Below are 26,409 nucleotides of genomic sequence, written 5' to 3'. Positions count from 1 at the left end.
GTCTGCTGTTGAGATTGCATTAGGCTTGGCAAAGGGCTACCCTCAGGCATGGATTGACAATGTTCTCCCAATGTTCAAATGTAGAATTAATGATTCTTCTTGGAGTCTTTTGTTTGCTAAAAGCAGGGATGTTACTCCTGTGTCAGCAGAAGACTTTCCATGAGCTGAAATTCACTAAGAGCTGAATCACTAGAAGAACTGGAAAACCTTAACTGGCAGCCACCAGTGGGTGGTGCCTGCAGATGGCAGGAGCAACAGCAGTCAGCGCCAGCAGAGAACGCGTCTCTGCCGACGGCGGCAGCCAGGAGTGGTTGGTGCCTGGAGGTGGTAGGAGACAGCAGTGGAGAAGGCCTGCTCAAGCCTGCATCTGGTAGGAGCCTGCGAAAGGGGACTGGCTGAGCCCCAACCGAGAGGTGGATGTTGCAACTACGACAGTCAGTACAGGGGAAAGCGAGAAGGGAGAGGCGAAGGACATGCCCCCGTACTCTGGGTCAGGTTTGGCTCATTGAGTTCATGAATTCTATTTGTCAAACCAGTGCTGTGTTACTTCATTCCTGTTATGAAAAGGTTTACTTTCTAACCTGAGACTCTGTGCTTGCATGAGGGGAAGTATTGCCCTTTGGGGCACCCAGGGGATAACGCATGATTTCCCAGGTGACTGGGCGAGAGCTTGAGCCAATTTGGTGTGGTATCATTGACAGGGACCCCTAGATATAGAACCCAGCCCTTGCTGCTGCCGACTCTGTCTGGCAGAAGGATTACATATATATAATATCAACTCCTGGAAGAGCAGCAACACTAATAACACCCAAACCTAAATTCCTATATCCTTCAGGGTCTGTCTGGTTAACCTGGTTACAAAAATGATGATACCCAGACTCCTATATCCTTCAGAGTCAAGGTGGACAAACTCCTATATCCTTCAGAATATGTCTGGTTAACTGAAAAGAAAAACAAACAAACAAAAACAAATTTTTAGGTCTTCCTCTATATTGCCAGGCTTTCTAAAGCTGACGGTGTGCACACCAGTTTTTACAATAGTCGTTGCATACTGCTATGCTCCCCCTTTTGCAATTCTCCACCAAAATGTTATACTTGTAAAAGAAAAGACTAGCAGGATCTTACTCAGGGGAACAAGGCAATATGCCATGTTTATTATGAGAAAAACACAATTATGTTAATAACTAATATCTAGTACCTACTCACACATACACACACACCAAATGTTCTGTAGTTCGTCAGGTATAGTTACCAGTCCTGGTTGTTGCTGGAGATTGTAGCTTGAGTTTGTTGCTGGTGTTCGGAGCTTGTGGTGGCTACCTGGCCAGGGAAGCCAGGCACTAGGGAGAGTGGGGTCTCTGTCGGGCGCACACCAATGCTCTTTGATGCTATGCAGAACATTACCCAAAGCTTTACAATCTCACCCATTCTTTTATAGGTTTTAATTTTGATGTGAGTCTATGAGTCCTGCTGTGTCACCCTGCCTCAGGGCTCCTGTGTGATCATTGATCACCAGTCAATTGCAGACATGACTTTATCTCATCTTGTTTATACTTTGTTTTTGTTCTTTTTTTTTTCTGGGGTGGATCCTTCTTGTTTTTTCTGGGATTTGTTTGCATTCTTCAGCCATTAAGGTGGTATTTGCATTTCATCAGGACAGGCTGGCATCGGAGACTGATCCCATCACACACACACATACCCTTCATTCACACATCACGTTCACACACCTAAATGAAATTACACAATATACACCTAAAACCAAGTTTAATCAAGAGTACAAAATGGAGCATGTTATTCAAGACGGTGTTCCAAATTTGCAATATGGAGTCTCGTGGGACATTGGTTACAATGTAATAGGACAAGCTATTAAACAGAGTTACAGAGTTACTTTAGTTATGACATTAAAAAACAGATACACAATATTGACTAACAGATATTCTAAAGGCAATTTCTAATGGCTACTGTAAAAGAATGAGCTACTTAAAAGACATACAGTTTCTATCCATGATAATAATAAAAGCACAAGTGGTTTAAACTGTAGAGGGGCAAGCAGCAAGTGACTTGGAGACAGCTTTGTCAGTGGTAACTAAAAGAAGCGGCTTTCTCAGAGAACGCACGAAAGCGGCAGCTCTATCAAGTGTCTTCTAATACGTGCACAGCGTGATTTTATGAATGAATCGATTAGTGTGGTTTTAGTGTGTGTTATATAGACAGTAAAGACAATTCATTTGTAATATAAATTCAATTCATTTTATCTATCTGTCACCTACACTCAGAGAGCTTGGATCCGTAGTCGCAGAAGAAAGCTGGGTGGGATGACAGTTCTGTGTCTGGAATGATTTCTCAGTCTTGAAGTGCACTTGCTAGTAGGGTTGCTTCCCTCTTTATACTCTTAAATTCAGCATTTTCAAAGCATCTTTGGTAATTACATGAGAGAACAAAGGAAGTCCAAACGAAATCATAGGGGAAAGACTTACATGTTTTTACTCAGTTCAAAAGGTGTTAGCTGCTTGGATTTTGTATAGTCAACAATCCAGCAGTTGTTTGTCAGAAAGTTCCACCTTTTCCTAACAAAAGGGGTTTGCTGAGATAAAAATTGAGCAACACCTGAGATAAGCCGAATTGGGGAAATATTTCATTTATTGGTACCTTGATGGTAATCATGGCATCAATTTTCTGAGTGGGGATGGCCTCAACCCACGTGGCAAAAGCATCCACAATTACAAGGTAGTATTTGAATCCTTTTCTACTAATCAGTTTGCAATTGATGCCAAGGTCCTTTAATAAGGTGGTGCCTGGGAGGCCCTTTTGTTATCTGTGTATGTGGGTTGTTGGTTATGCATGGTAAGCAGTGTTAGATAAAATGCTCCACATCTTCTCTTCTGCTGGGCCCACCCTGATGCCTCTAGTCGGTCAAGTGTCTTTTCAACCCTGAAGTGCTCATCCTGATGAGCTAATTCAACAATCTCTTTCTGTACCCCCTGAGGAACTACCCAATGGCAGTATCCTCTTTTTCCTTTTAGCTAATACCAGAACTGTCATGTCCTTCCAAATTTCCCAATTTCTGTTTGCTCTGCTTCGCCAATTTTTGAACTTGGGCATCAGCTTCCTGTAATGTTTTTAAGCCAGGAGCCTTTATATTGTGGTTTTGGACAGCAGCCACAGGTGGGGAATCATTTGGGATGGTCCGTGTTATGCCTGTGTTGGCTCCCATCTTTGCCAATTTATTTGTTTGTGCATTATATCGGGCACTGAAACTTTGGTCTTTCTGGTGCCCTCTTACCTTACCACACTCTGTGTGCCCCTCTCTCTGTTCTGCTAGCTTCCAAATGTAGTGTAACGTTCTTCCATGGAAGAGACCAGAGGTGAAACCTTGGAAGGTGCAGGCAAAGAGGTACTCCTGTTGATGCTCATAGTACTCTGACTGATGAGGGTGTTGCTCTAGGCTTATTTAGAGAAAATATCCCTAGGAATTTTTAAAATATTGATAAATAGGACTACAGCTTCTCACCTTTCCTGCTAATTCATCCGCTTCCTCCCTTTTCTGTTATCATGGACTATGTTCCCCTTTTCCTCGGCTCACAAACTCCATTTCAGTTCTGACTCCTCCTTCTTCACCCACATCCTGTTTTTAATGTGATAAGGCTGAGTCATATAGACATCCTCCTACTCAAAGACTGCACCTTGTTATATGAGATGAGTTACTCTCCACCACCTCCAGTACCGACTGCTAAACTCACTGAGGCCTGCCACTTCCACCTCTATATTCCAATGAAAATCTGCCCTTTCCTTACTGTCCCCATTGTTAAAATCCTTGCCCATGCTTTTGGCATCTCCCTTCTCTATCCTCTAATCTGCCAAAATGTCACTGCTAAATCCTCATCTGCTCCCACCACAGCACCCCTTCAAGTCTTCCAGTGTCTATTTATTGCACTGCTTTCAAGCTTTTGCCCTTATTTTCAAGACATGGCACAATCATTCTGCCAACTAAATCTCTGCTGTCATTTACTCCTGCTCTGTCCAAGAAACCAGCACTCTGCTCAAACTTCTCTCACGTCCTTCCTCACTTCTGCTTTGAACTGTCTCTAATGCTTCCCCTTATTCTTGGAACAGCACTCCCTCATTTCTTGTCAGCTATTCTACTTTAAAAAAACCCACTTCTTCCATTGATCACATTATCTGCCTCTTCACCTCTGAAAGAAAATAATTGTTTGCTTGACCACAGTTACTCCATTTTGTTGTTTTTAGTGTTCTGCTTTCTGTTGAAATCACCCTCCCGCTCCTTTTCAATATGTTTATGGTGCTTATCCCTGCCAAGGTCAGAGAGAAAGATTAACAGAAGAAACGAGGAGTCAGTTATAATTTAGTTTTTGTTTTTTGCAGTCTTGAGACATAGTCTAGACAATGTTGATAGATAAGTTGAAACCTTTTGCCCTTATTTTTATGTTATGCATATGTTTATAGTTAGAAGAAGTATAAAGTGTAACGTTAATAGTAATAATAATAATAATTTAAGTGTACCAATAAGCATTAAGAATTTATGCATATATAATTTCTTTGTTTGTGTTTGTATAAATATGCAAGAGAGCATGCCTTCGGGGTCTCACACTGACCACTTGTTGGGAAGTGTCCGACCTCTGCAGAAATAAAACTTGGAGACTGCCCAACTACCTGCCTGGATCTCTTTTCTATCTGGTGCAGGGCTAACGAACCTCATTTGGATATTTTTCCAACACCTCCAAGTCCTTAGTGGCCTCCACCATATTTTGCCACGTTTGGATTCAAGTATAAACTCTTCAGGGCAGTGACACTGATTTATACTTATTTATATTTGTAAAATTCCTTATGCATTTATGATGCTACATAGATAATTAACAATAAAACCCTATAATCATGCCTGGCAGGGTCCAGAGTCAAACCAAAGACCTAGAGAACAGACCTTTTTAGACATCTGTGCCATCCTAATTCTGACGTTTTACGTTGGTGGTTTAAACTTTCATACCATCGAACTACGAGAGCGTAAACAATGAAGAACCATAAACCCAAAGAAAAATAAACTCACTTTCTCATTCCAGAGTGATAGAGAAGATGCATAACTGTTGATAGAGGAGGGGTGAAATTAAAAGGTGCACTCATGTATTTTAAATCCGCACACTGCTAAAAAAGGAATAAAAATATAAATCCTGGCAGAAATCTGAGAGGAGGGTAGGGAAGGAAAAGAGGTGAAAACTCCAGGAAACTCCTCTCTCCTAGAGAAATGACGAGGGAGGTCAGTCTAGATTACATGAGGACAAGGCATTCTTTAGGTTATAAAAACTTGCTATAGACCCATAATCATGCTGTAAAAAGGGGAAACATTGACATATGTTCCAGAAACACGCACTCAATAAAGGACATTACACGCTGCGGATGGGGCTGCCCACAGGGAACCACCTATTTTTAAAAGAGTGCAGAAGACGGAAATGAGCCCTCTATTCACAAAGCTTGCCAGACGCTCCCTCTGAAAGGCCTCTGTGTGTGGGTGAAGAACGTTTGCCTGGGCCAGCTATCCAGGTAGGGTAAAAGCAAATGTTCTCTTCTTTCCCCTTTAATACCATGCATTAAGTAGAAGTGTGCAATTCTTTCAGTGTGATCTTCCCATCTCTGAATTGTTTATTTGCAGTCTAATCCATTTATGGAAAGGGGACTTCTCCGTTTGATATTGTCTGATAGGAAAGCACAGAGTATTTCTTAGTATTTCTTATTTCTTAGTCCCATGGTTCTTATCAGTGTGACAGAGGGCTCTCCACCATACTCTGCTGCAGTCATTTTCTTATAGTTTGTACCTTTAAAAGATACCATAGACTAGAGTTTCCTTCTCTCTTTCTCTAAAGAAATATCTTGTATCAGAGGCAACACATGCAGAGGGAGCACATGGAGGGGTCACGTCTCCCCCAGATTTCTGCCAGGATTTATATATATATATTTTTTGCAGGGCGTGGGTTCAAAACTGTGCCCCCCCACCAAAAGTTACATGTCTCCTCCATCTTAATATTGTTATTATACTTCATTTGTTGAAGCTCTTGTCTGACATGGAAGTTGGAAGGTTGTGTAGGGGGAATATTTGTGTTTAAAGTTGTTCACTCTTTTCAATCTCATTATTCATTGATATGAGAAGTTTGACAAATTACAATGTCAAGGCTAGAAAGCTGCAGATGCCAGGAACTAAGATACAGGTACTTCCGTTCGCTAGACCATTGATCGTGGCTAATTATTATTGTAAAAGAGTATAATCTGAACAGGTAGTACATCTTATTGTTATAGTTACCTGACAATTTCCATTACAAGAGCCTGTTTTCAGTTTCTTATAACTACCAAACGGTAACTGTTTGCACTGAAATTCTCCATGTCAAGTGTCTGCCTCAGGCTAATTTTTTTGCAAGATTTCAGCTAAAATGTTGCAGCTATTTCTGAGAATGAGGCTAAGGAAAAAAATATTGTTTTGCCTGTGTTCAAAAATTCTGGCGACCTCTTTGAGAAATTTTAGCACACTTATTCCTTTTGCCATGCTCATGAAAATCCATACATATTTGTCCAAAATATTAGCCTTTGAAAAATCCCACTTTGCACATGCTCAATAAAGACTTCCTAGACCAAAATAGATTATATTTATTGTCTTGTTTGCCTATTGCATTCTAGTCTTGTCTAATAGATCAGATATTTCCTCCAAGATAACCTAAATCAGTGGTTCCCAACCTGTGGCCCGGGGACCAAAAGTGGCCCCCTGCTCCCCGGCTGCAGAAGGGAATCACTGCCTAAGGACCTAGGCGGAGTGTGTTGCAGCAGGGCTAAAAGACCAGTGCAGGCTCCTTGCAGCCTCCAAGGGGTGCTCTGCCTGGGTCCCTGAATCCTGGGGTCCCTGCTGGAGTCCGAGGGAAGGAAGCACTGATCTCCTGTCTCCCTGGCTGCAGAAGGGAGCCACTGCCTAGGGAGGCACATGGAGCGCACGGTGCTACAGGATGCATGTGGTTTCCCTGCTGGAGCCAGGGGGACGGGAGAGCCTCCTTCCTGAACTCTTTCCGTCTGGCTGTGGGAAGGGGAGAGGGGCTGCTGGCGGAGACTGGTGGCCCTTCCGGGTAGTAAAAATTATACTTGTGGCCCTCGAACCCAAAAGGTTGGAAACCACTATTTTGTTATCTCTGTGGCTTGGCAAGCCAAGAGTATATGGAATTGCTCCATGCTGGGGGCTGTTCTTGAGATTGAGGTACTTGCCTGCACTCTTTAAATCAGTCCTGCTACACTGTTCTCATATTTTGGTGATTCCAAGTGATTCAGGAGCTGCAAGAACCAGTGTTACACTGCATATGGTAAACCCAAATGAGGCAGTGAAGGGTGTCTGTATGACACGTGATTGTGTCTTCCAGATGATGGAATTTCTTTTTTAAAATCCTAGGAAATGTGAGTAAAATGGTGTTAAGATAATGTTAATGTTGCATGGTTCAGCTATCAGATATCAATAAAAACCATGAAATGCACCGAAGGCCTGAAATTCCTAGGAAATACAGATGCAACTTTTTCTCTGTTCACATGTGCATATATTTTATGCTACACTCTTTGTTATGTGATCACAGACTACGTCTCAAGTATAAGCCTTCACACCTGTAATACAATAAGATAGGAGTTTGTTACACGGCTGCGTAGACAGCCAATGAGTGTCAATTAACTTTGTTGTCCCCCTGGCCTTTATAAGTTTAATATAATATATCTTTCAACCTATTTCTTTTGTTTCTATATAAGCCAGGAACCTATGTATATAAAATACCTGAAGCACACTTGAAATAGTGTATTAGTAACATTCAATAAAGGAAAAAGCCAGATGTCCTTCATGGTCCCTCTTTGTTGTTGTTCTGTTCACTGTAGCCATATTTCTCAAATAGGGAATCGCCATGACACTAGAAAGGCATTTTGGGTATCTTACTGTAAACTTCCCTTCTCCTTTATTTTTTTTCATAAAGAAATGTATTTGGTTGTTCATGTGGAATTGCAGATATTATTCCCTCTACCTGCTATATTGGCAATCCTAAAAGTGAAACCTGATCTGATCATTTATAGTTCCCTTCAGAATGGATTGACAGGCTTTATGCAGAGAATGTATCCCAACTACTGATATTGATATCAGTTTCCAGATATTTCTCCTACCTTTAATTGTTCAGACTTCAATCTTTTGCATCAGCACTTAAACACATCAGTAAAGCATATAATAATTAATGCCATTTCATTTTTTAACTTGGAATGTCCCCCATATCATGGCTAGAGTGCTGAAGATCACCCTTGGGCTTAACCGGGATTGAAATGTGTCCTTACCAAAGGTTTGTGTGAGACTTACCTGCATTTATATGTTTATCACCTTGGAGATTTTAAATACCTTTGAGCCTTTTTTATTAGTTTGCTTTGAGCAAATAATAAACCAATTTGAAGTGTAAATGACTATTATACTGTTGATCTCTCAATATACATCTAAATTTGTGTGTGCGTGTTGAAGGTAGCCTATAGTTCAGGTTGTCCAACAGTTTCCATTAAAAGACTCTGCTTTCAGTTGCTTATAACTTTGCCAGTCTTTAACAGTTTGGACTGAAATTTTTCATGCCAGGTATCTGCCCAAGGCTGAATTTTTAAAAAAAGTGTCAGCTAAAATGGTTCAGCCATTTCTAAGAATGAGGTTAGGGAAGAACATGCTATCGGTTAATGTTGTAACAGATCAAGCATAAGATTGGGCATTAGTTGGTGTTTGATACAGACCACAAGATCATACTAGAGGACATGAGTGGTTTGTAAAGCACCTGTCTATCTGTACGAAAAAGAGCTTTATTATTATGGGGTATTTCAATCTGAGTGACATGCTGGAGGTTTCATGATGCCAGTGCTAAAAAGTCTTTGGAATTTCCTTATTTCCTTCTTCCTTCTTCCTTCTACCCACCATATTGATGATTCTAAAATTGAAATCATATCAGATCATTTATCGTTCCCTTCAGAATGGATTAACAGGGTTTATGCAGAGAATGTAACCCAAATACTGATATTGACATCTTCCATTTTCAGTCAGTTTTTGAACACTAGAGAAGTTTCAAAGGACTGCAGGAGAACTAATGTTGTACCAATATTCAAGAAGGATAAACATTATTTAATATTTTTACCAGTGACCTAGAAGAATACAAAATTGTTACTGATAAAGTTTGTAAATGACACAAAGATTTGGGGAGTGGTAAGTAATGAAAAGGAACTGTCACTGATATTGAGCAATCTGGATTGGTTTGAAAAATCGGGCATAAGAAAATAGCATATGTAGGCCATATTTACAGACTGGTGGACTCTAACCTGGGAAGCAGTGAGTCTGAAAAACACTTGGGAGTCATGATGGATAATCAATGTGGATGTACCTTTTGCTGCCCCCATGAAAATTAATCCAAAGTGGGAGAAATTATAAACTTCAGAATAATCACACTTTCCACATGCTCAGTAGAGACTTCTTGGAGCTCTGCTGCTAAAGTCTCCAAAAAGCATGCTCCATCCCCAGGCTACAACAGCTGAGCAGGACTTTTCTTGAAATTGCTCCTCCCCATTGCTGGGGGTTGCTGTGGTGCCAGACTTGAGAGCAGGGAGACTGTGTATTCAGTGCTTTCAGTACAGCCCCTGTGGGTACCCAGTGAGTCTGCCTGATTCATATATATAGGAGCGAGGAATGGTATGAGGAGGGTTGAGAGCAGGAAGGAGGAAGGGATGGAGGATAGGAGCCTGTGGGGAGACGGGCTAGGAACTGGGACTGGAGATGGGCAGGAGCAGAGGGGAATATTAAAAGAAGATGGGGATATTATTTTTAGGCAATGAGCATTATGGTTTGTCTTCAATTTATACACTGTTGTTTTGTAACAGCAGTGAAGCAACTGTTGATGCATTTTACATTTCCAAATGTAAGGCTGTTAAACTCCCTGTGTGCTCTGCTGACATCTTTACCATACAGCATGTATATTTCCCACAAAAATATACTAAGGAGCATATGGGCAAGATACAGCAAGTATCTAATTACTCTGATCCCACAAAAATGTAAGTCAATGTGCTGTGCTCTCTTCCATCAGTTTGTTGTATCCGCCTCTCTTTTCTTGTCTTACTGTTATATTACAATACAGCTCTCTTCAGGACAGGGACCATCTTTTTGGTATATGTATGTACAGATTATAGCACCATGGATCACTCATCCCTGATTGAGGCTGTTAGGCACTACTATGATAAATCAGTAATAAATAATTATAGACAGTAGGTCACATTTTTGAAAAGCTGACAGGTTTTAAAATAGGAGAACCAAATACTCTGAAATAACATGCATCCTGTGAGTAAATCTTTCTGTTATTCTCCTTTAGAATGTATGCAAAGGAGAGAAAATGTTAAACTATGGTTTTATTGATCACTCCAAATTTTTAGTGAGATGAGTTGCAATGAATTTGTGCCCGTGACTCCACTTTCTCCTAGTTTCTTTTTAATCACAATGTAATAATAGAGAACAATATCATTCACAGTGGCTGTGACTGCAAGAGCATAAAATATAGCCAATTTCTGCAAAAAGACTTTGCATCTTCACACTTCTAGCAGAAATGGCCTTATTACTATGTGTATAAAAGAGAATAATAGTCTTGTTTAAATGCTTGGATTATGTCTCAGTCACAGGGAACATATACACCAACCGTGTCTCTCACAGATCAATGTATGTGTGGCTGTGATTGTCTGTACTTTTTCCCGAGGTGGAGTGGTAGGGGTAGCGCAGAGGCCACAGACTCCGCGTGGTAGGGAGGTTCTGAATACAGCTTTCTATGGGCTGCAGAGGGAGGCGAAGAAGGGTCTGTTAAACCTGAAGGTCAACAAGTGTCTCCGGCATGTCTGTTTGCTGCTTGAGATGTGCTAGAATCTCCTGCTGCACATCCCTCTCCTTTTCCCATGCCTTTTCTCTCCACTCCATCCTTGTCCTTGCTGTCTGCAAGGGTGATCCTCCAAGTCCAGTGTTTGATAGCTGAAGCATCAGGGGCTTGCAGGATCTCTTGGAACATGTCATCCCATAGCCTCTTCTTTCTCTTCCTTCTCTGGGTGAGCCGCTGCACTGGTGTGGATGGAGACACCCTCAAGGGCACATTTCCAGCAGCAAAATACACTATGCACAGAGGTACTATTGTGAGTGTATTCACAAGATAAATGGAAACTTGGTATACTGAATTCATCCCTTTAATCCACACAAGTTACAACACTCCATTCTCATTTCTCCTTGGGATTCATAGAGCACAGCAGCAGTCCCAGCCATGGTGTGCACTGTCTGGGTGGGGAGGGGGCCAATTAGGACAATAAGTGGGGGGATAGCTCAGGGGCATGTGTATATAAGTGTAAAGCAATTGAATTGAATTCTGGCACAGTTTTCTACCAGTGGTGGTGATTTTAGTTGATATCTGACTCCTGAGAGTAATGGTGGCTGAAAGGGAACAGCTTCTGAACATAGGCGTGCGCAGCACATTTCATTAGGATGTGCAGCCCGGGAATTTTATGTGTTGATTTTTTTTAAAGGCAAACATTTATTGAATACTCAATCATAAAGGACATTATTTTAATTCATCAAACAAACTAAAGAAACCAAAACTTAACTAAACTTAATTTTTTTTAAATCAACAACTAAACTTTACTTAAAAAATACTAACTTAGAAAATGAGACACAAAATACCAAATTTTTGCTGTAGTGACAACCAGGCGTATACAAAGATACAATCAATTTTCATGATCTTTATCTTTAACCAGATAATGAGCTAACCCAAATTGACCAAAACAGATTAAGGTTTCTTCATCTTCCTGTCCTAGAGAATGAGATGTCGCTCACCAGGTGTTATGGACTTAAATTCCTCAATCACATCATTGTAATTAACTGACGAAGCCAATTCTTGTTCAATGTACAAAATCATGAGTGAGTTGAGGCGCTATTGGGACATTGTACTTCTTAGTTTGTTTTTTACATGTGCTAGTTTCGAAAAGACTCTTTCACATGACAGCTTGTAACAGGTAAGACTGCAAAACATTGAATAGATTTGTAAAAGGCCTGGAACATGGAAGACCGATCTGATTCCTTTAGCCAATCAAGCCACTCTTTGGTGGTGTTCATAGTGCTACCTTTAGGAACAGATCCTTCATAACCCCAAAGCAATCCGACTTCAGCTTCCAACTCATCCAAAGACACTTTAACTCTGTTGGCAATGATTCTCATATTGTCCCTGCCAATGTCTAAGCTCAGCAGTTTTCCCATTGCAGTCACAATTTTACAAGTCTCCTGTTCAAATCGCTGGTCAATGCCGGTAATCACTGAGTCTAGGAGTGGATAAAATGAAGTTATTCTCTCCTGCTCCTCTTTTGTATCAAAGTGATGCTGGGACTCAAATGTGTCATCAATATGAGTGGATGTTTTTCTCTTCTTAACTGGGGGAATCGATATATCATTCTCTACACACATTTTCACACTGTCATTGAAAATAGATTGAAAATATTCTGGGCCACTTCTCATTGTAGCCAAAGAGTTATGCAAGCTTTTCACCCCTGTCATTGCAGTAAGTAAGTTGAGATCTGGAGCTTGAAGAGCCTTACTCACTTTACCACCATCTGGAGAATAGGGTGCATCATGTGAAGGGCAAAGATGAACTTGAATGAATTTAGTTCATGGATAAGGCCCCTGGATTTTATTTTAGTGTCAGCAAAGCGAGTTGTTTCGATAATCTCTTGTAAAGCTTGTAAAATGATGGAGTAGTTTTGTTTTACAGCAGCCACTGCTTCTGCTCTGCATGCCCATCTTGTGTTTGACAGTGACTTCAAAGTCTTCAACTGGAATCCTACTTCTTGTAAAATCTTCTCCATTACTGCATGTCACACAGGACTCCCCTCTATGAAGGCATAAAGAGTCTGAATAACACCAAAAAAATCAAAGACAGTTCTGTTTTGTTTACTTTAAATGCAAGCATCTACTAGGACGAAGTTCAAAACAATGAGCATAGCAGTGTACATAGAGTATTTCACTGTTTCTTTCTTTACATTTCATTTGAACTCCCGCAGTACATCCAGACATAGTAGATGTGCCATCAAAACAGACAGACATCACTATTGACTAGTCAATTATAAGAATGCCAAGGACATCATTTAACTGGTCAAAAAAGACTGAGCATCAACTGTTAATAGTCTCTGAACAGACACAAAATGTTCAACTGGACTATGTTTTTCATTGTCAAAATACTGCACCACAATGGACATCTGTTCAAGGTGTCCACAGTCAGTAGTGTCGTTGGCAATTATTGAGACCATTTTTCCATTTAGTGAAGACACAATATTTTGTTGCACAATGTTGTGCAAGGCCACAGTTAAATCATTTTGGGTGCAGTTACTCAGATAGGTAGCGTTTTGAGGAGATTGTTGCACATGCTTTGCCATTACGGGATTATATTTTTGGAGCATATTGACAAGATTTAGAAATAAACCTTTCTCAAAACTGTCAGCTTTTTCATTGTGACCCCTGAATGGTCTCCCACCTTTTGCCAAACACAGAACAATGTAAATCAGTTGCTCCATTACACTTCGGTTATGGCACCGTTCTTCTTCTTCTTTAGACAGATTAGCCTGCTTGCCCTCATCCAACAATATATCAATAGGTTTCCCTTCATTAAAACTTGACCATGAAGAACAGCTCAACACATGAGATTTTGACAGTTGGTGGTTTTTAAAACATTCGTTAGCCCTATGCCAGTTTCGGAATCCCTTATCAATAAATGCTGGATCAGTGTGACCTTTGTTTGCTGCATCATTAGAGGAGAAGAAATGGCAGTAAAAGCAAAATGCTGTGTCCTTTGATGGGCTATATTCTAACCACCTATATTTTTCATACCAATCGAACTGAAAACTTCTTTGTTTATTCCCTATTTTACTTCTAGGAAACATGCTCAATCTAGGCTGATAAGGACCTCTAGATAATCGAGACTGGCGTTCTAATCTATTTTTTGGAATATCACAGACCGGGTCATCAGATGGAATGTTTTATGGCTTTGAATAGGAACTACACTGACCTGAACTAAGAGATAAAGTCTGTTTCTGTTGGTTATTACTCAGTTTATTGCACGCACTGGAACTGGTGGCGGCATTATCTTCATATAAGTTCTTAACTGAGGAATCCGAGGTATTTGCACTACTATCAATCTGCTTGTAGATACCGATGTTCCTATGGCTGAATCGGAGCTGTGCCTTCACAGTCTCTTCTCCCCACAGACCCAGGAGATCCACCATCTCCTGTGTACAGGCAGGAGCGTGTCTGCAGTGTGGAACTGGCATGGATCAGCTTGGCAGCCACTAGATGAGCTCTCCACACTAAGCAAACAGGAAGTGGAATGTTAAAAATTCACGGGGCTTCAGAGGAGAGGAGCGTGTACCTGCATATGTGGCCACCGGGCAGCGGAGTTCAAAATCGTGAGCAGAGCAGTCACGTTGGGGCTTTGTGGGACACCTCCTGGAGGCTATTAAAGTTGATGTAAGTATCCAGTGTCTACACTGACATGGTGTCACCCTAACTACATCAACCTAAGCGCTATGTCTCTCACGGAGGTGGAGTTATTAAATCAGTGTAGCAGGTGAGTTAAGTTAGCGGGAGTGACTTTTTAGTGTAGACATTTACAGAGTTAGGTTGACGTAAGGGGCCTTGTGTCAACTTAACTCTGTAGTGTAGACCAGTGTTTCTCAATTAAATTTGGCCACGAAACCCTTTTGAACTCGATAAATAATTGCAGAACCCCCCAAACTCTTAACAGTATTTTTACATATGGGGCCAAAAAAAATGTCAAAATAAGCAAATTATATACAAACAACTAGGTCAGCATTTCTCTATTAAATATAAATTAAATTACACTTACACTCAATACCCTCCACTGAAAAATCCAGGACATCTTCCCTTTTTTCGGTGGCGCAGAGAACAGCTGCTTGCGGCGGCGCGAAGAACAGCTGCTTGCGGAACCCTAACAGTGTTCCCGTGGAACCCCAGGGTTCCATGAAACACCAATTGAGAAACACTGGTGTAGACCAAGCCTCAGAAAAAAGGCACCCTCCAGCTTCACTGATACTGGAAATCTTCCGGAATACACTAGTATGGCTGTTAAAGGAATTAAAACACAGCCATCGCCAGAGCTGCTCCCTGTAGAGTTTCTCAGAGTGGTCTTGACTCAGGGCCTGGTCTAAAGACAACTGAATTCAGTGGGAGACTTTCCACTAACTCTAGTGGGCATTGGATCAGGTCTATAAAGCTTATTTTCTCATGAGATGCCCTGTACTTAACTGACAGCTCACTACGTGGCAGCAGTCAAAGTAGCAGTGTGGAGGAGTTGGACCATTTTATTTTGATGTCACTGTTAGAATTTAACATATTATATTTGTAAATGTACACATACTTTTCATCCTTTTATAGGTGTATTAACTTGGCAAACTAACTTGGAGTTATATAGATGGATCACAGAAGGAGGTTTTCAAAGGCACAAATGGGAATTGGACACCAAGATAAATGCAATACTTGCACTTCTACACAAGCCTCTTTGAATTTGTACTTACTAGATGCCATGGATTACCAAACAGTTATCAGTCCCCAAACTAATTTGAAACTAAATACACCAAACAGAACATAAGAATGAGTAATAAAAAATCTGTCACTGCAGTCACAATATTGTAACTTTATAAGAGGTCTTTTTCACATCTTGTTCCTTTTAATTGTTACAAATAGTGAAATTATCATTTTAAAATATTTTGAAAAAAGCGAATAACAAATCTTGCGGATTTTGGGGCATGATTCAAAACGCACTGAGTCAATGAAAACTCTCACATTGATTTCAGTGGTCTTTAAATCAGGTCCTCGTTGAATAAGAAGTCAACAGACTGCACAATACAAGGATAATAGAACAGGCAGTGAAGGAAAAGGTTAAAAGAGAGACCAAAGATTGCTGCCAATTTATACTTGATCTTATTTCCAGATGTCTTACACAACCAAGAATGAGACCCAAACACACATCCACTACGGAAAAGTATTACGGTGAATAGACAGTGCTGTACGTAAAGCATACACCTTTTCGTTTAAGCTAAGTTCTTAAGCAAACAAAAAGCAAATCTGAGCCATATGTGTCATAAATTGTATCGAGCTCAATGGAGACGCAGTCTGTGTCCAGGCAGGAAGCTTTGCTGGGTCCAACGAAACAGCACAGGTGTGTTAAACTTACTCCCTCTCTACTGCTCTTCGAATATACAACATTAATGTGATTTTTGTTTTGTCACCTGCAGATTTCTAAATAACTGAACAGTTTATTTGTTGTCTCTGGTGTTTTAAGGATCATGAGATCTATCTTTAGAGTGTGTGATGAGAGAATGTGATAGGATTTCTAATAGGTTCCCACAGACTCAGGCATAATTTTGTAGATGATACTTTTTTATTGACAACATGCCATAATTGCATTTAAAAGAAAAGACTAAGCATATACCATTGTAGCTAGAAGTCCTCTGAACAGTTTATATCCCCTCAAAATATAATCCAAGGATATAAATTTAAAAGAGATATAGAAAAAATATGTGAACACTATGTCTTTAGCATATCATTTAAAAAAACTATTGGTAAGAATTGCATTCCAAGAAGAAATACTGCGCTAAGATCTATCAAGTACTTCAAATTCCACTGGATACCACACTTTATAACTACTAATTTCTGTTTTTCTACATAATTTAGAAATAGGTTCATGATCTTGTTAACTTCTCTCTTTTGTTCTCTAATCCATAATTTACTTCTCTACATGAAGCATAGCTGGAAGACATAAAAGGAAACCCTACATGGACATGTCATTCCTTTCCTTCCAAAGCTTTAGATATGATTTTTAACAACTGTAAGTTGTTAGAAATCTGTTTTTTTTATTAATGTAGGGACTCCTCTAATTCCTGAAAATGCAGAGGGAATGCAAACAGATGTCTCCAAATTTTCTTTTCCACCAACTACTTTTCATTATTGATGCTATTTCCAGAACATATTAACCCTTTTATACTCTTAAATCATGTGATTGTCAGGTTTTTCAGAGGCACTTAAGATAGTAGGAACCTTTAGGCTCCTTTGGAACACACCTCTGAACTCTTGGTCTTCGTTGACAAGGATGACCAACTGTGAGTGGGGTGGCATGTTAAAGAACATTTGTTTGTCAGACGTTCATACTGCAAGTTCAGAAACTGAGGCAAAGAACACTGACCAACATAATGTGGGGTGGGTGTTTGCTTACGGTTATGTGCTTCTTTGAATCACGGTTGTTGCGTTGTCCCAAATTAATGCTGAGTTCCCTTTCCCTTTTAATAAAAGTTTTCTTTTCTTATACACGTACTTGGTCCTTGGGAATGGGGAAGTGTTGCCTCTTCCAGGTACCATGGAGTGGTTGGTTTCCCAGGTTTCTGGGGGAGGGCTTGAGCCAGTTTTGTGTTGCATTGTTAAGAGGAATCCCTAGATATTGAACCCGGCCCTTGTTACTGCTGACATCACCTGGCAGAAGGGTTACATGTGCAACTATCCAGCCATGCTGGCTACGTGCTCTAGATGTGCTCCTGTCTGGAGCAGGCAGGATTTATTGGATCCCCTGGGCCTGTGGGGAGAAGAGGCTATGCAGGCACAGCTACAGACCAGTGGTAGAAATGGGGACATCCACAAAAAGACTGCACGGGCAATGCAGGCAAAGGGCTACGACAGTGATCAGCGGCAGTGCCGTGTGAAAGCCAAGGAGCTGTGCCAGGCATATCAGAAGACCAGGGAGGTCAACAATTAGTATGGTATCAAGCTGCAGACCTGCTGCTATTAAAATGAGCTGCATGCCATACTTGGCAGAGACTCCAGCAGCACCCCACAGAGCACTGTGGATACCTCTGAGAGGCCACAGACACAGACCCCTGACATGAAAAGTGAGGAGGCGGAGGAAGAAGAGGAGGAGGAGGGTTGGCGGGGTCCACCTATGACGCAAGCTGGGATCATTTCAAGACGCCAACGCGGACTAGTCAGTCCCACCAACTAAGCACAGATGAGCCTAATGCAGAGGAAGAAACGTCAGGTAAGTGTGTGCATCCATTCTCCCTTACAGTGTTAAAATGTGAAGATGGCACCTGGCCCATCCCCAAGTTAGCAGAACATAGCGATAGAACAAACAGAGACAGAGTTATTAGCTGTTTCCTGTCAGGTTAGGCAGGGAGGGTGGCATATGGAGTAGTTTGTTCATGTACATAGTGAAGTCCCTTGTAACCTCCTGAGAGATCTGGATGAAACTTTCATGGAGGTAGTCTGCAATCCTCTGCTGAAGGTTTCTAGGGGTGGCTGCCTGATTTCTTCCTCCCCAGTAGGACATTTTCCCACACCACTCCATAAAGACTTTGGCAGGCATCATTCTAGTAAACAGGCTATCGGCATATGGGCCGGGGCAGCTTAGGGACACCAGCAACAGCTGTGCCGTCTGTATCTCTGGCACCCTCAGGAGTGAGATGTCAGCTAAAATCACCCCTTCTGTGGGACATGCGGCCAGTATTCGGTGCCATTCCCTGTGCTCATTCCCATGGAAATAAGAGCTGAAAAAGTTACTGTTTTATGCAGCTGAACAAATCTCTCCCCATTTACTGCCCCCTCCTTGTGCCTGACGGTGCTGTGCAGAGGTGCTCCACTGAAGTGTCAGTAGGTGTGTCTTATTAAAAGTGTTTATGGGAACAAGGGAAGGGAGTTCTGAATCTTATCTCTCATTTACTGTTGTGACTGTAAGTACAATAATACGTCCGTCTGTTTTACCTGTAGCTGCTGCCGTTGTGGTTCTGAGGGGTGCCCCCTCCACACCCATGGAACACCTGATCTGACTCTAATGAGGAGGGGAGAGAAGCAGACTAGGGAGAACATGTTCACTGAGATCCTGCAAGGCAGTACTGCATCGCATTGTGAACAGAGGGCCTGGAGGGCGAGTGTAGCTGACAGCCTGGAGAAGGACTGATTGGCCAGGAGAATGGCCCAGGAATCCCAGGAGAGGGAGATGCACCAGGATATAATGGGGCTTCTAAGGCAGCAAACACAGATGCTGCAGAGTCTTGGTGACCTCCAGGTCCAACAGGGCGCACCTCCCTTTGCAGTCAATGAAGAACTCCGTTTCAGCAGCTCCCAAGAGCCCTCAACACTCTACATGGCATCAGGGGCCGCACCCCTACCCCTAACACTCCACACCAGGGGCAGTAAAGAAAACCTCTGCTTCACATACCCAACCATGGCTCTCAGGTCAGGTATGTTTGGCAGCAATGGACTGAAATGGATACAAGTGTTCTGTACCAGTCTCATTTTAGAGTTCTGTTCTGTTAATTTATTTTGTAAGTTTGTTTTTTCAATTGCAGATTATTTTTGCACTGTCTTTGATGTGCAATAAAGTTTTTTTTTTTGCAAATAAATTAATATATATTTCTTAATAACATCTGCTGCAGGATGGCTAGTGTTATTCACACTACCCACTACTTGTAATTGTACAGGTCAACAGAACTCATAGGTACAGTAAAAACCACAGTGTAATAATTATAAATGTACAGTGAGCACTGCATAACCCATAGGTCCATGAAAGGACAGATATTCATAAATGCACACCAAGCACTACACAATTCCTAACAGCTCCCACAACTTCGGGGCCAGGTAGAGCACAGTCCACCACAGCACGTTACTGTGCTGACCACTGACGTGCTCTTTCAAGGCCTCTCTCAGCTGCATACTTCTAGGCTGAACTCTTTGAATGACCCTTGTGTCTGGCTGTTCAAAGTCAGCTGCTCCACCTCTGCCCTCTGCCCTGGCATCAGCTTTGCCTTACAGATATTACACAAGAGGCAGCAAGCAGCTACAACCATGGGGATTATTTTCTCACTGAGATATAATCTAGTGAGTAAATACTGTCAGTGTCCCTTCAATCTCCCAAAAGCAAATTCAACTATCATTCTACTCCTGTGAAGCTGGTAGTTGAATTCTTGAGCTGTCAAGGTAGCTAGTGTACTGTTTCATGAGCCAGGTGATCAAGAAGCAGCTTCGGTTCTCCAGGATCACTACTGGCATTTCAGCATAACCAAAGGTAATCCACCAGTCAGGAATTTTGTTCCCACCTGCAGCCTCCTGAACACTCCTGTGCTCTTAAAGATGTGAATGTCATGCACCTTCCCTCACCAGCCAACACTGATACCAATGAACCATCCTCTGTGATCCACCCACATTTGCATAATCACAGAAAAGTAGCCTTTTCTGTTGATTTACTATGAAACAGGGTGTGTTGGTGCCAAAATAAGACGTGCACGTTGTTTGTAGCTCCACCACAGTTTGGGAACCACATAGCTTCAAATCCATCCATGTTGTCCTGCACATTGCCGAGCGTCACAGTCTTGCACAGCAGGATACAATTAATGCCCTGCACACTTGAATTACAGTGGCCCTCACTTTGGATTTTCCCACTCCAAAATGATGTCCTCACTGACTGGTTACAATCCAGCACTGGAAGCTTCCACAGTGCGATCACCACTCGCTTCTCCACTGTCAGTGCAGCTCTCATTCTGCTGTCCCTACGCTGGAGGGCAGGGATGAGCTCAGCACACAGAGCCAGGAGTGTGGCCTTGTGCATCCAAAAGTCTTGCAGCCATTGTCCCTTGGCCCAACCCTGCATTACAATGTGATCTCGCCAATCAGGGCTTATTTTTCAGGCCCAGAAGCGATGCTCCCCCATCTGCAGCTGCTCTGTGAACTCCACCAACAACCTTAAATTGTTCTTTGCTATGTCAGTTAGCAATTTATCCTCTCAGAAATTGTCATGTCCCCACATTGTTGTCATACTTCCTGTGGCTCTGCAAATACTGGAGGGTCATTTGTCCTCCCTTTGCAACATTCATGACAATAGCGCAGAACTGTGCGGGCTCCCTGATTTTGTCGGAGATGGCAGACAGCGGTAAGAGCTGCTCGTGTTTATGAGATATTTTAAAAGGGTACAAGAATGATGGGATGGGGAAGGCATTATGGGATGGAGACAGTTGCATGCTGAGAACGTGACCCCTTGCTCCCAGCCCCATCTGTATGACTCATGTGTGCCCCACAACTCATTGCGAAAATTCCCCAAAAGGCATCGCACCGGAGGATGGTGCATGGCACACTATCCATGGTGCACTGCACTTTGCTTTGACACAAGCACATCTGGTGAGTATGTGAAGAGCTGATATACCAGTGATATACTAACTGCAGCAGCTGTACCCTTACTAACTTGTACTGACCACAGTTTGTAAGGTAGACATGCACTACACAGCAGGTGTGTGGGAGCGTGGACCCAGATTGATACGGTCTCTCACAGTATTCTTGCCAAGCAAGTTAAAAGAACATGGGTTGGATGAATGGACTATAAGGTGGATAGAAATCTGGCTTGATCATCAGATTCAACGGATATTGATCAATGATTTGATATATAGTTGGCAGCCGATATCAAACTGAATGCCCCAGGTGTCAGTCCTGGGGCCTGTTTTAATCAACATCTTCATTAATGTTCTGGATGATGGGATGGTTGCACCCTCAGCAAGTTCGCAGATGACACTAAGGTGGGGGGGGGGGGGCGTGGTAGAGATGCTGGAGGGTACGGAGTGGATACAGAGTGACCTAGACAAATTGGAAGATTGGGCCAAAAGAAATCTGATGAGGTTCAACAAGGACAAGTGCAGAATCTTGCACTCAGGACAGAAGAATCCCATACACAGCTACAGACAAGGGACCGACTGGCTAAGCAGCAGTTCTGTAGAAAAGGATCTGGGGTTTACAGTGGACAGGAAGCTGGATATGAGTCAACTGTGTGCCCTTGTTGCCAAAAAGGCCAATGGCATATTGGGCTGCATTAGTAGGAGCATTGCCAGCAGATTGCGTGAAGTGATTATTCCCCTCTATTCAGCACTGGTGAGGCCACATCTGGAGTACTGTGTCCAGTTTTGAGCCCCTCACTACAGAACGGATGTGGACAAATTGGAGAGAGTCCAATGGAGGGCAATGAAAATGATTAGGGGGCTGGGGCACTTGACTTATGAGGAGAAGCGGAGGGAACTGGGCTTATTTAATATGCAGAAGAGAAGAGTGAGGGGGGATCTGATAGCAGCCTTCAACTATCTGAAGGGGAGTTCCAAAGAGGATGGAGCTAGATTGTTCTCAGTGGAGGCAGATGACAGAACAAGGAGCAATGGTCTCAAGTTGCAGTGGGGGAGATCTAGATTGGATTTTAGGAAAAACTTTTTCACTAGGAGGGTGGTGAAACACTGGAATGGGTTACCTAGGGAGGTGGTGGAATCTCCATCCTTAGAGGTTTTTAAGGTCCAACTTGACAAAGCCCTGGGTGGGATGATTTAGTTGGGGTTCGTCCTGCTTTGAGCAGAGGGTTGGACAAGATGACCTCCTGAGGTCTCTTCCAACCCTAATCTATGATTCTACGATTCTATGATTTATTTTAGGATGAGTAGGCCTGTGCCATCTGGAGGGGACATAGGACCTCATGACATATTTTTATCACAGAAAATATATAACACAAATAATATACATTGATTTAGAATAAATAGCCTGTCTGCAGCATATTTCTGCACCTCACTGACTCTCTGACCTCTTATACTCTGTGTTGCATGAGATATTTTTGTAGCAAACCTCATACATAAAAACTGTCTCTCATTTTCTTGTAGATAGGAAGACAGATGCCCTGCATGTAGGCCATATCCTTCTCCTTCCTGGGAAAAAATGGTGGACAAAGTGCTCCGGAAGCTGTTTGTATTCCTTGTCCTAATTTTCATTTTTGTGATATTCTACAAGTGGCAAACAAAAATGATGAGTGAGTAAAGACTATATAAATAGAAGGATTTTGTGTTTCTTGGAACAAAGACCATTTTTTCTGAGAGTATAAAAGACATCTAACACAATGTGGGTGCAATTCTAAATATGTAGCACAAATAATACTAATTAAATATCTGAGGGGTATGGCCTGACAGATTCTTGGTTACCTTGGCATGTGTAGGGAAAGAATGCCACAAAAAGCAACATTTGCCACTGAAGGTAAGCATTTGAAAATTCACGGCATGAGTCTCCCTAAGAATAATCCTCCGGCCACTCATTTTCCAGGTTCTCCTTCTAACAGGCCTTTTAATAATCATGGTAGCTTGTGTTGCAGGCCTGTAATAATGTAGACAAGTGACAGTGAACTAGAGATTTGTGTTAATCCTGACCTGCAATTTTAGTTCCTTAGGGGGTTAATTTGAGTTCTGTGATTTTCTGAATGAAAAGAGAATTCCATAAAATTGTTTTACACTGATGATTTATCTTCCTTTCTCGCACACAGCTTCTCTTCCAGTTCCTAAGGAAAACTGGCTAATGAGTCAAGTCTATCGCAAAAACACACTGAACTCCACCTGCCTGAAGAACAACTTCTCTCATTCACAAAGAAAACTGAAACATAATGTTGCAACACAGATCTTTGTGGAGCATAACCACAAGTTTATCTACTGTGAGGTGCCCAAGGTGGGCTGTTCCAATTGGAAGAAAATCATCCTTCTCCTCACAATGAACCTGAGCAGAAAGGCTAACGAAGTCCGCCAAGATCTCGTCCACCAGACCCCGCTGATAAAGAAGCTGAGTTCTTACCCTTCTGATTACCAAGACAAATTGCTGAACAGCTACACCAAAGTGATGTTCACCAGAGATCCTCTGGAACGGTTGGTTTCAGCTTACAGAGATAAGCTTCTGCACTCTGAGCCCTACTATAGTATCGCTGTTGCAAATAAGATCAAGGCCATGTTCAGAGAAAACAAAAATTCTACTGAAAAGGTGACTTTCCAGGAGTTTGTTAACTTTATTCTGACACAAAAACAAGACGATTTGGACATTCACTGGAAACCAATGTTTCTACTTTGTGATCCTTGCAACATTCACTATGATTTCCTGGGGAAGTTTGAGACCTTAGAGGAAGATGCTGAACATGTTCTCAGGAACATTGGAGCCCCAGAGGGTCTGCATTACCCTAACTTTAAGGTACATGCCTCAGAGAAACGTACGAGTGATGATATCACTCTGGAATATCTCAGGAAGCTGAGCTCAGAGCAAATTCAAAAGATCAAGAAGCTATACCAGATGGATTTCGCTTTGTTTGACTATCCTTATGATTTGAAAATGAACCATTTTGAGACTGATACTGTATGAACAAGAAGGCCATTTTTATTCAGAAAAAAATCACATTAACTTGTCTACAAAGGTGATTACAGCTGGTTGACGGTAGGCTCATCAGAATTGAAATGAAGCATGACCCTAGAGACACAACAGGGAAATATAGGAGGGGGTCATTATTGAGGGGCAGTAATGGGGAAATACACCTGTTCCTCCTCAGATCTTCCATATTACTATTTATTCCCCATGTCCACCATTCTTTCTTGTGTTGTCTCACCCACACTTCCAATAACCCTTTTCCCTACATGTTCTCCATACAGAATAGCACGGTGGGGGCCATCTTGTGCCCATATCGATTGCATTCCATAAGTTCGCCCCTCTAAAAAAGGGCCCCCAAATGTCTCCTTTAGTTTGCAGAAGAAGCTTCTTATTCCTGGCAGTTGTGCCAGGCTTACAAGCCTCTTTTGAGTCATCAGATTTGCTCTCCCTGCCAGCAAAATGTAGCCGGTTTACTGGCAGGAGAAGCACTCTGCTGAGGAAGGCTACTATCTCTGCTCCTCAGAGATCTTGAAGGACAAGTCTCTTCCTCTCTCATTATAACACCAACTGAAATCTGACCTCATGCTTTCCCCATGAACACATAGCTGATCAGACACATAGCCAGTGCACGTATATCAACAATGGACAGGTAGCTGAAGTTACATTTAAAATTTTGCATTAGTGTGGGTTTCAGAGGAAGCCATATCAGGGCACCCTCCTGTGGCATGACATGGCCCTATGGAGCACTGCCCTCAGCTTCCTCTTGGCTCTTGTAAACTTATTCCCAATCAAGAACACAGTAAACTAAAATTTCCCTTTTGTGGGGCCTCATTTATTAAGTCTCTCACAGCATGTCCACATTCCTTCACTTCTCAAGTCCAGTCCTTGTTCCCCTTGATCCAGAGGCCCCACAGCCCTTCTTCAGGGCCTATGCAACACTTTGGGTAGATTTTTTCTTCCTTGGGTCAGGAGTCCCACAGCCCTACTTCTAGGAATTTTCCCCCAGGGCAGATTGGCGGAGTCCCTGTGGGCTTTTCATTTCCTCTGCAGCATGGGGCCTGGGTCACCTGCTAGTGGATTCTCAGGTGGATTCTCTGTATCTTCAAGTCTTTAAACCAGTATTTGAGGACCTCAATAACTGAGTCATAGGTTAAGGGTCTATTACAGATGTGGGTGGGTGAGGTTCTGTGGCCTGCATTGTGCAGGAGGTCATACTAGATGATCATAAATGGTCCCTTCTGACTTTAAAGTCTATGAGTCTAGCATCTGTGCTGATAATTCTGGCCATCTGTGGCCCTCCCTCCACTTCTCCAAGATGGCTCCTTTCAACTCTCTTCTTTCCCCTTTGACTGGGAGATAGGCCGGCCTCCGCTCTCCTCTTTGCCTTTCTCTCTTTCCTTTTATCTCCAAGCTGGGACTGACTTAACCACATAATCTATGCTGGCTGTGTGATGCTCAGAGATTCACCTATGCCAGGGGAAATCCCAGAAAGCTGGTTAGGCTGGCTCTGCTTTGCACTGGTAAAGCAGTGGCTGCTGTGGTATTGTAGCTGACAGGGAGATATGTGATCTCTGTTTTGGACAGAGGCAGAATCCACCTAATGTAAGGCATTCTCAGCCTTTGGTAGATTTTCTTTCTGTCTTTTCCAGCACTTCATTTGTAAACGATATGTTAAGAGAACTAGTATGACAGAATATTGCTGGCTGCTTTCAAGGTGATTTTTTGGTGGGACTTAGGTTTTCGTTTGCAATAGCAACATTTATTTTTTTTACACCCATTTAAATTCCCTTTTGACACTGGACACTCATGAGCTATCCCAGGTGCTGAAACGAGGTTCCAAGCTGCATGTGAATGAAGTGGCAAAAGGCTGCCAAGATTAAAAAGAATGCTCTGTGAAGCTAGCTAAAATAAGCTTGAGTTATTTTTTTATGATCCTTAGAGCACAGATATAATTATACAGTGGCAAAGGAAAAATATTCAGTGGCAGTATATTTTAAAACAGCAGCTCAGTCTACAGGATATGGCACACCACTATTTGCCAGGCAGTGTCCGACTTATTATCCAGAGTGTGTGATAGCTGTATATCTCTTGTAGCAAAGAGACATTGGCTCAGATTCACC

General features: G+C 42.1%; 1 protein-coding gene across 3 annotated transcripts in view; it reads left to right on the top strand.

Annotated features, from left to right (window-relative positions):
- The first annotated feature begins 85 nt into the window (after window positions 1-85).
- The window catches only part of LOC137159527 (carbohydrate sulfotransferase 9-like), a 31,248-nt gene continuing 4,924 nt past the window's right edge, over window positions 86-26,409 (top strand). Inside the window, exons 1-3 of one of the 3 annotated variants that reach the window (XM_067557952.1) lie at window positions 86-370; window positions 22,780-22,925; window positions 23,430-24,570. In XM_067557952.1, coding sequence (XP_067414053.1) covers window positions 22,835-22,925; window positions 23,430-24,286 — 948 coding nt within the window. In that variant the 5' untranslated portion in view covers window positions 86-370; window positions 22,780-22,834 and the 3' untranslated portion in view covers window positions 24,287-24,570. Of the gene's footprint in view, window positions 371-22,704; window positions 22,926-23,429; window positions 24,571-26,409 lie in introns of those variants that run through there. The other 2 variants (XR_010921646.1, XM_067557953.1) reach the window with 2 other exon arrangements.

This window comes from Emydura macquarii, unplaced genomic scaffold, assembly GCF_026122565.2.
Source record: "Emydura macquarii macquarii isolate MOO-44397 ecotype Brisbane River unplaced genomic scaffold, CSIRO-AGI_Emac_v2 contig_1876, whole genome shotgun sequence".
In the NCBI taxonomy this organism is placed as follows: Eukaryota; Metazoa; Chordata; order Testudines; family Chelidae; genus Emydura; species Emydura macquarii.
This window is presented reverse-complemented; position numbering and strand designations above follow the sequence as displayed.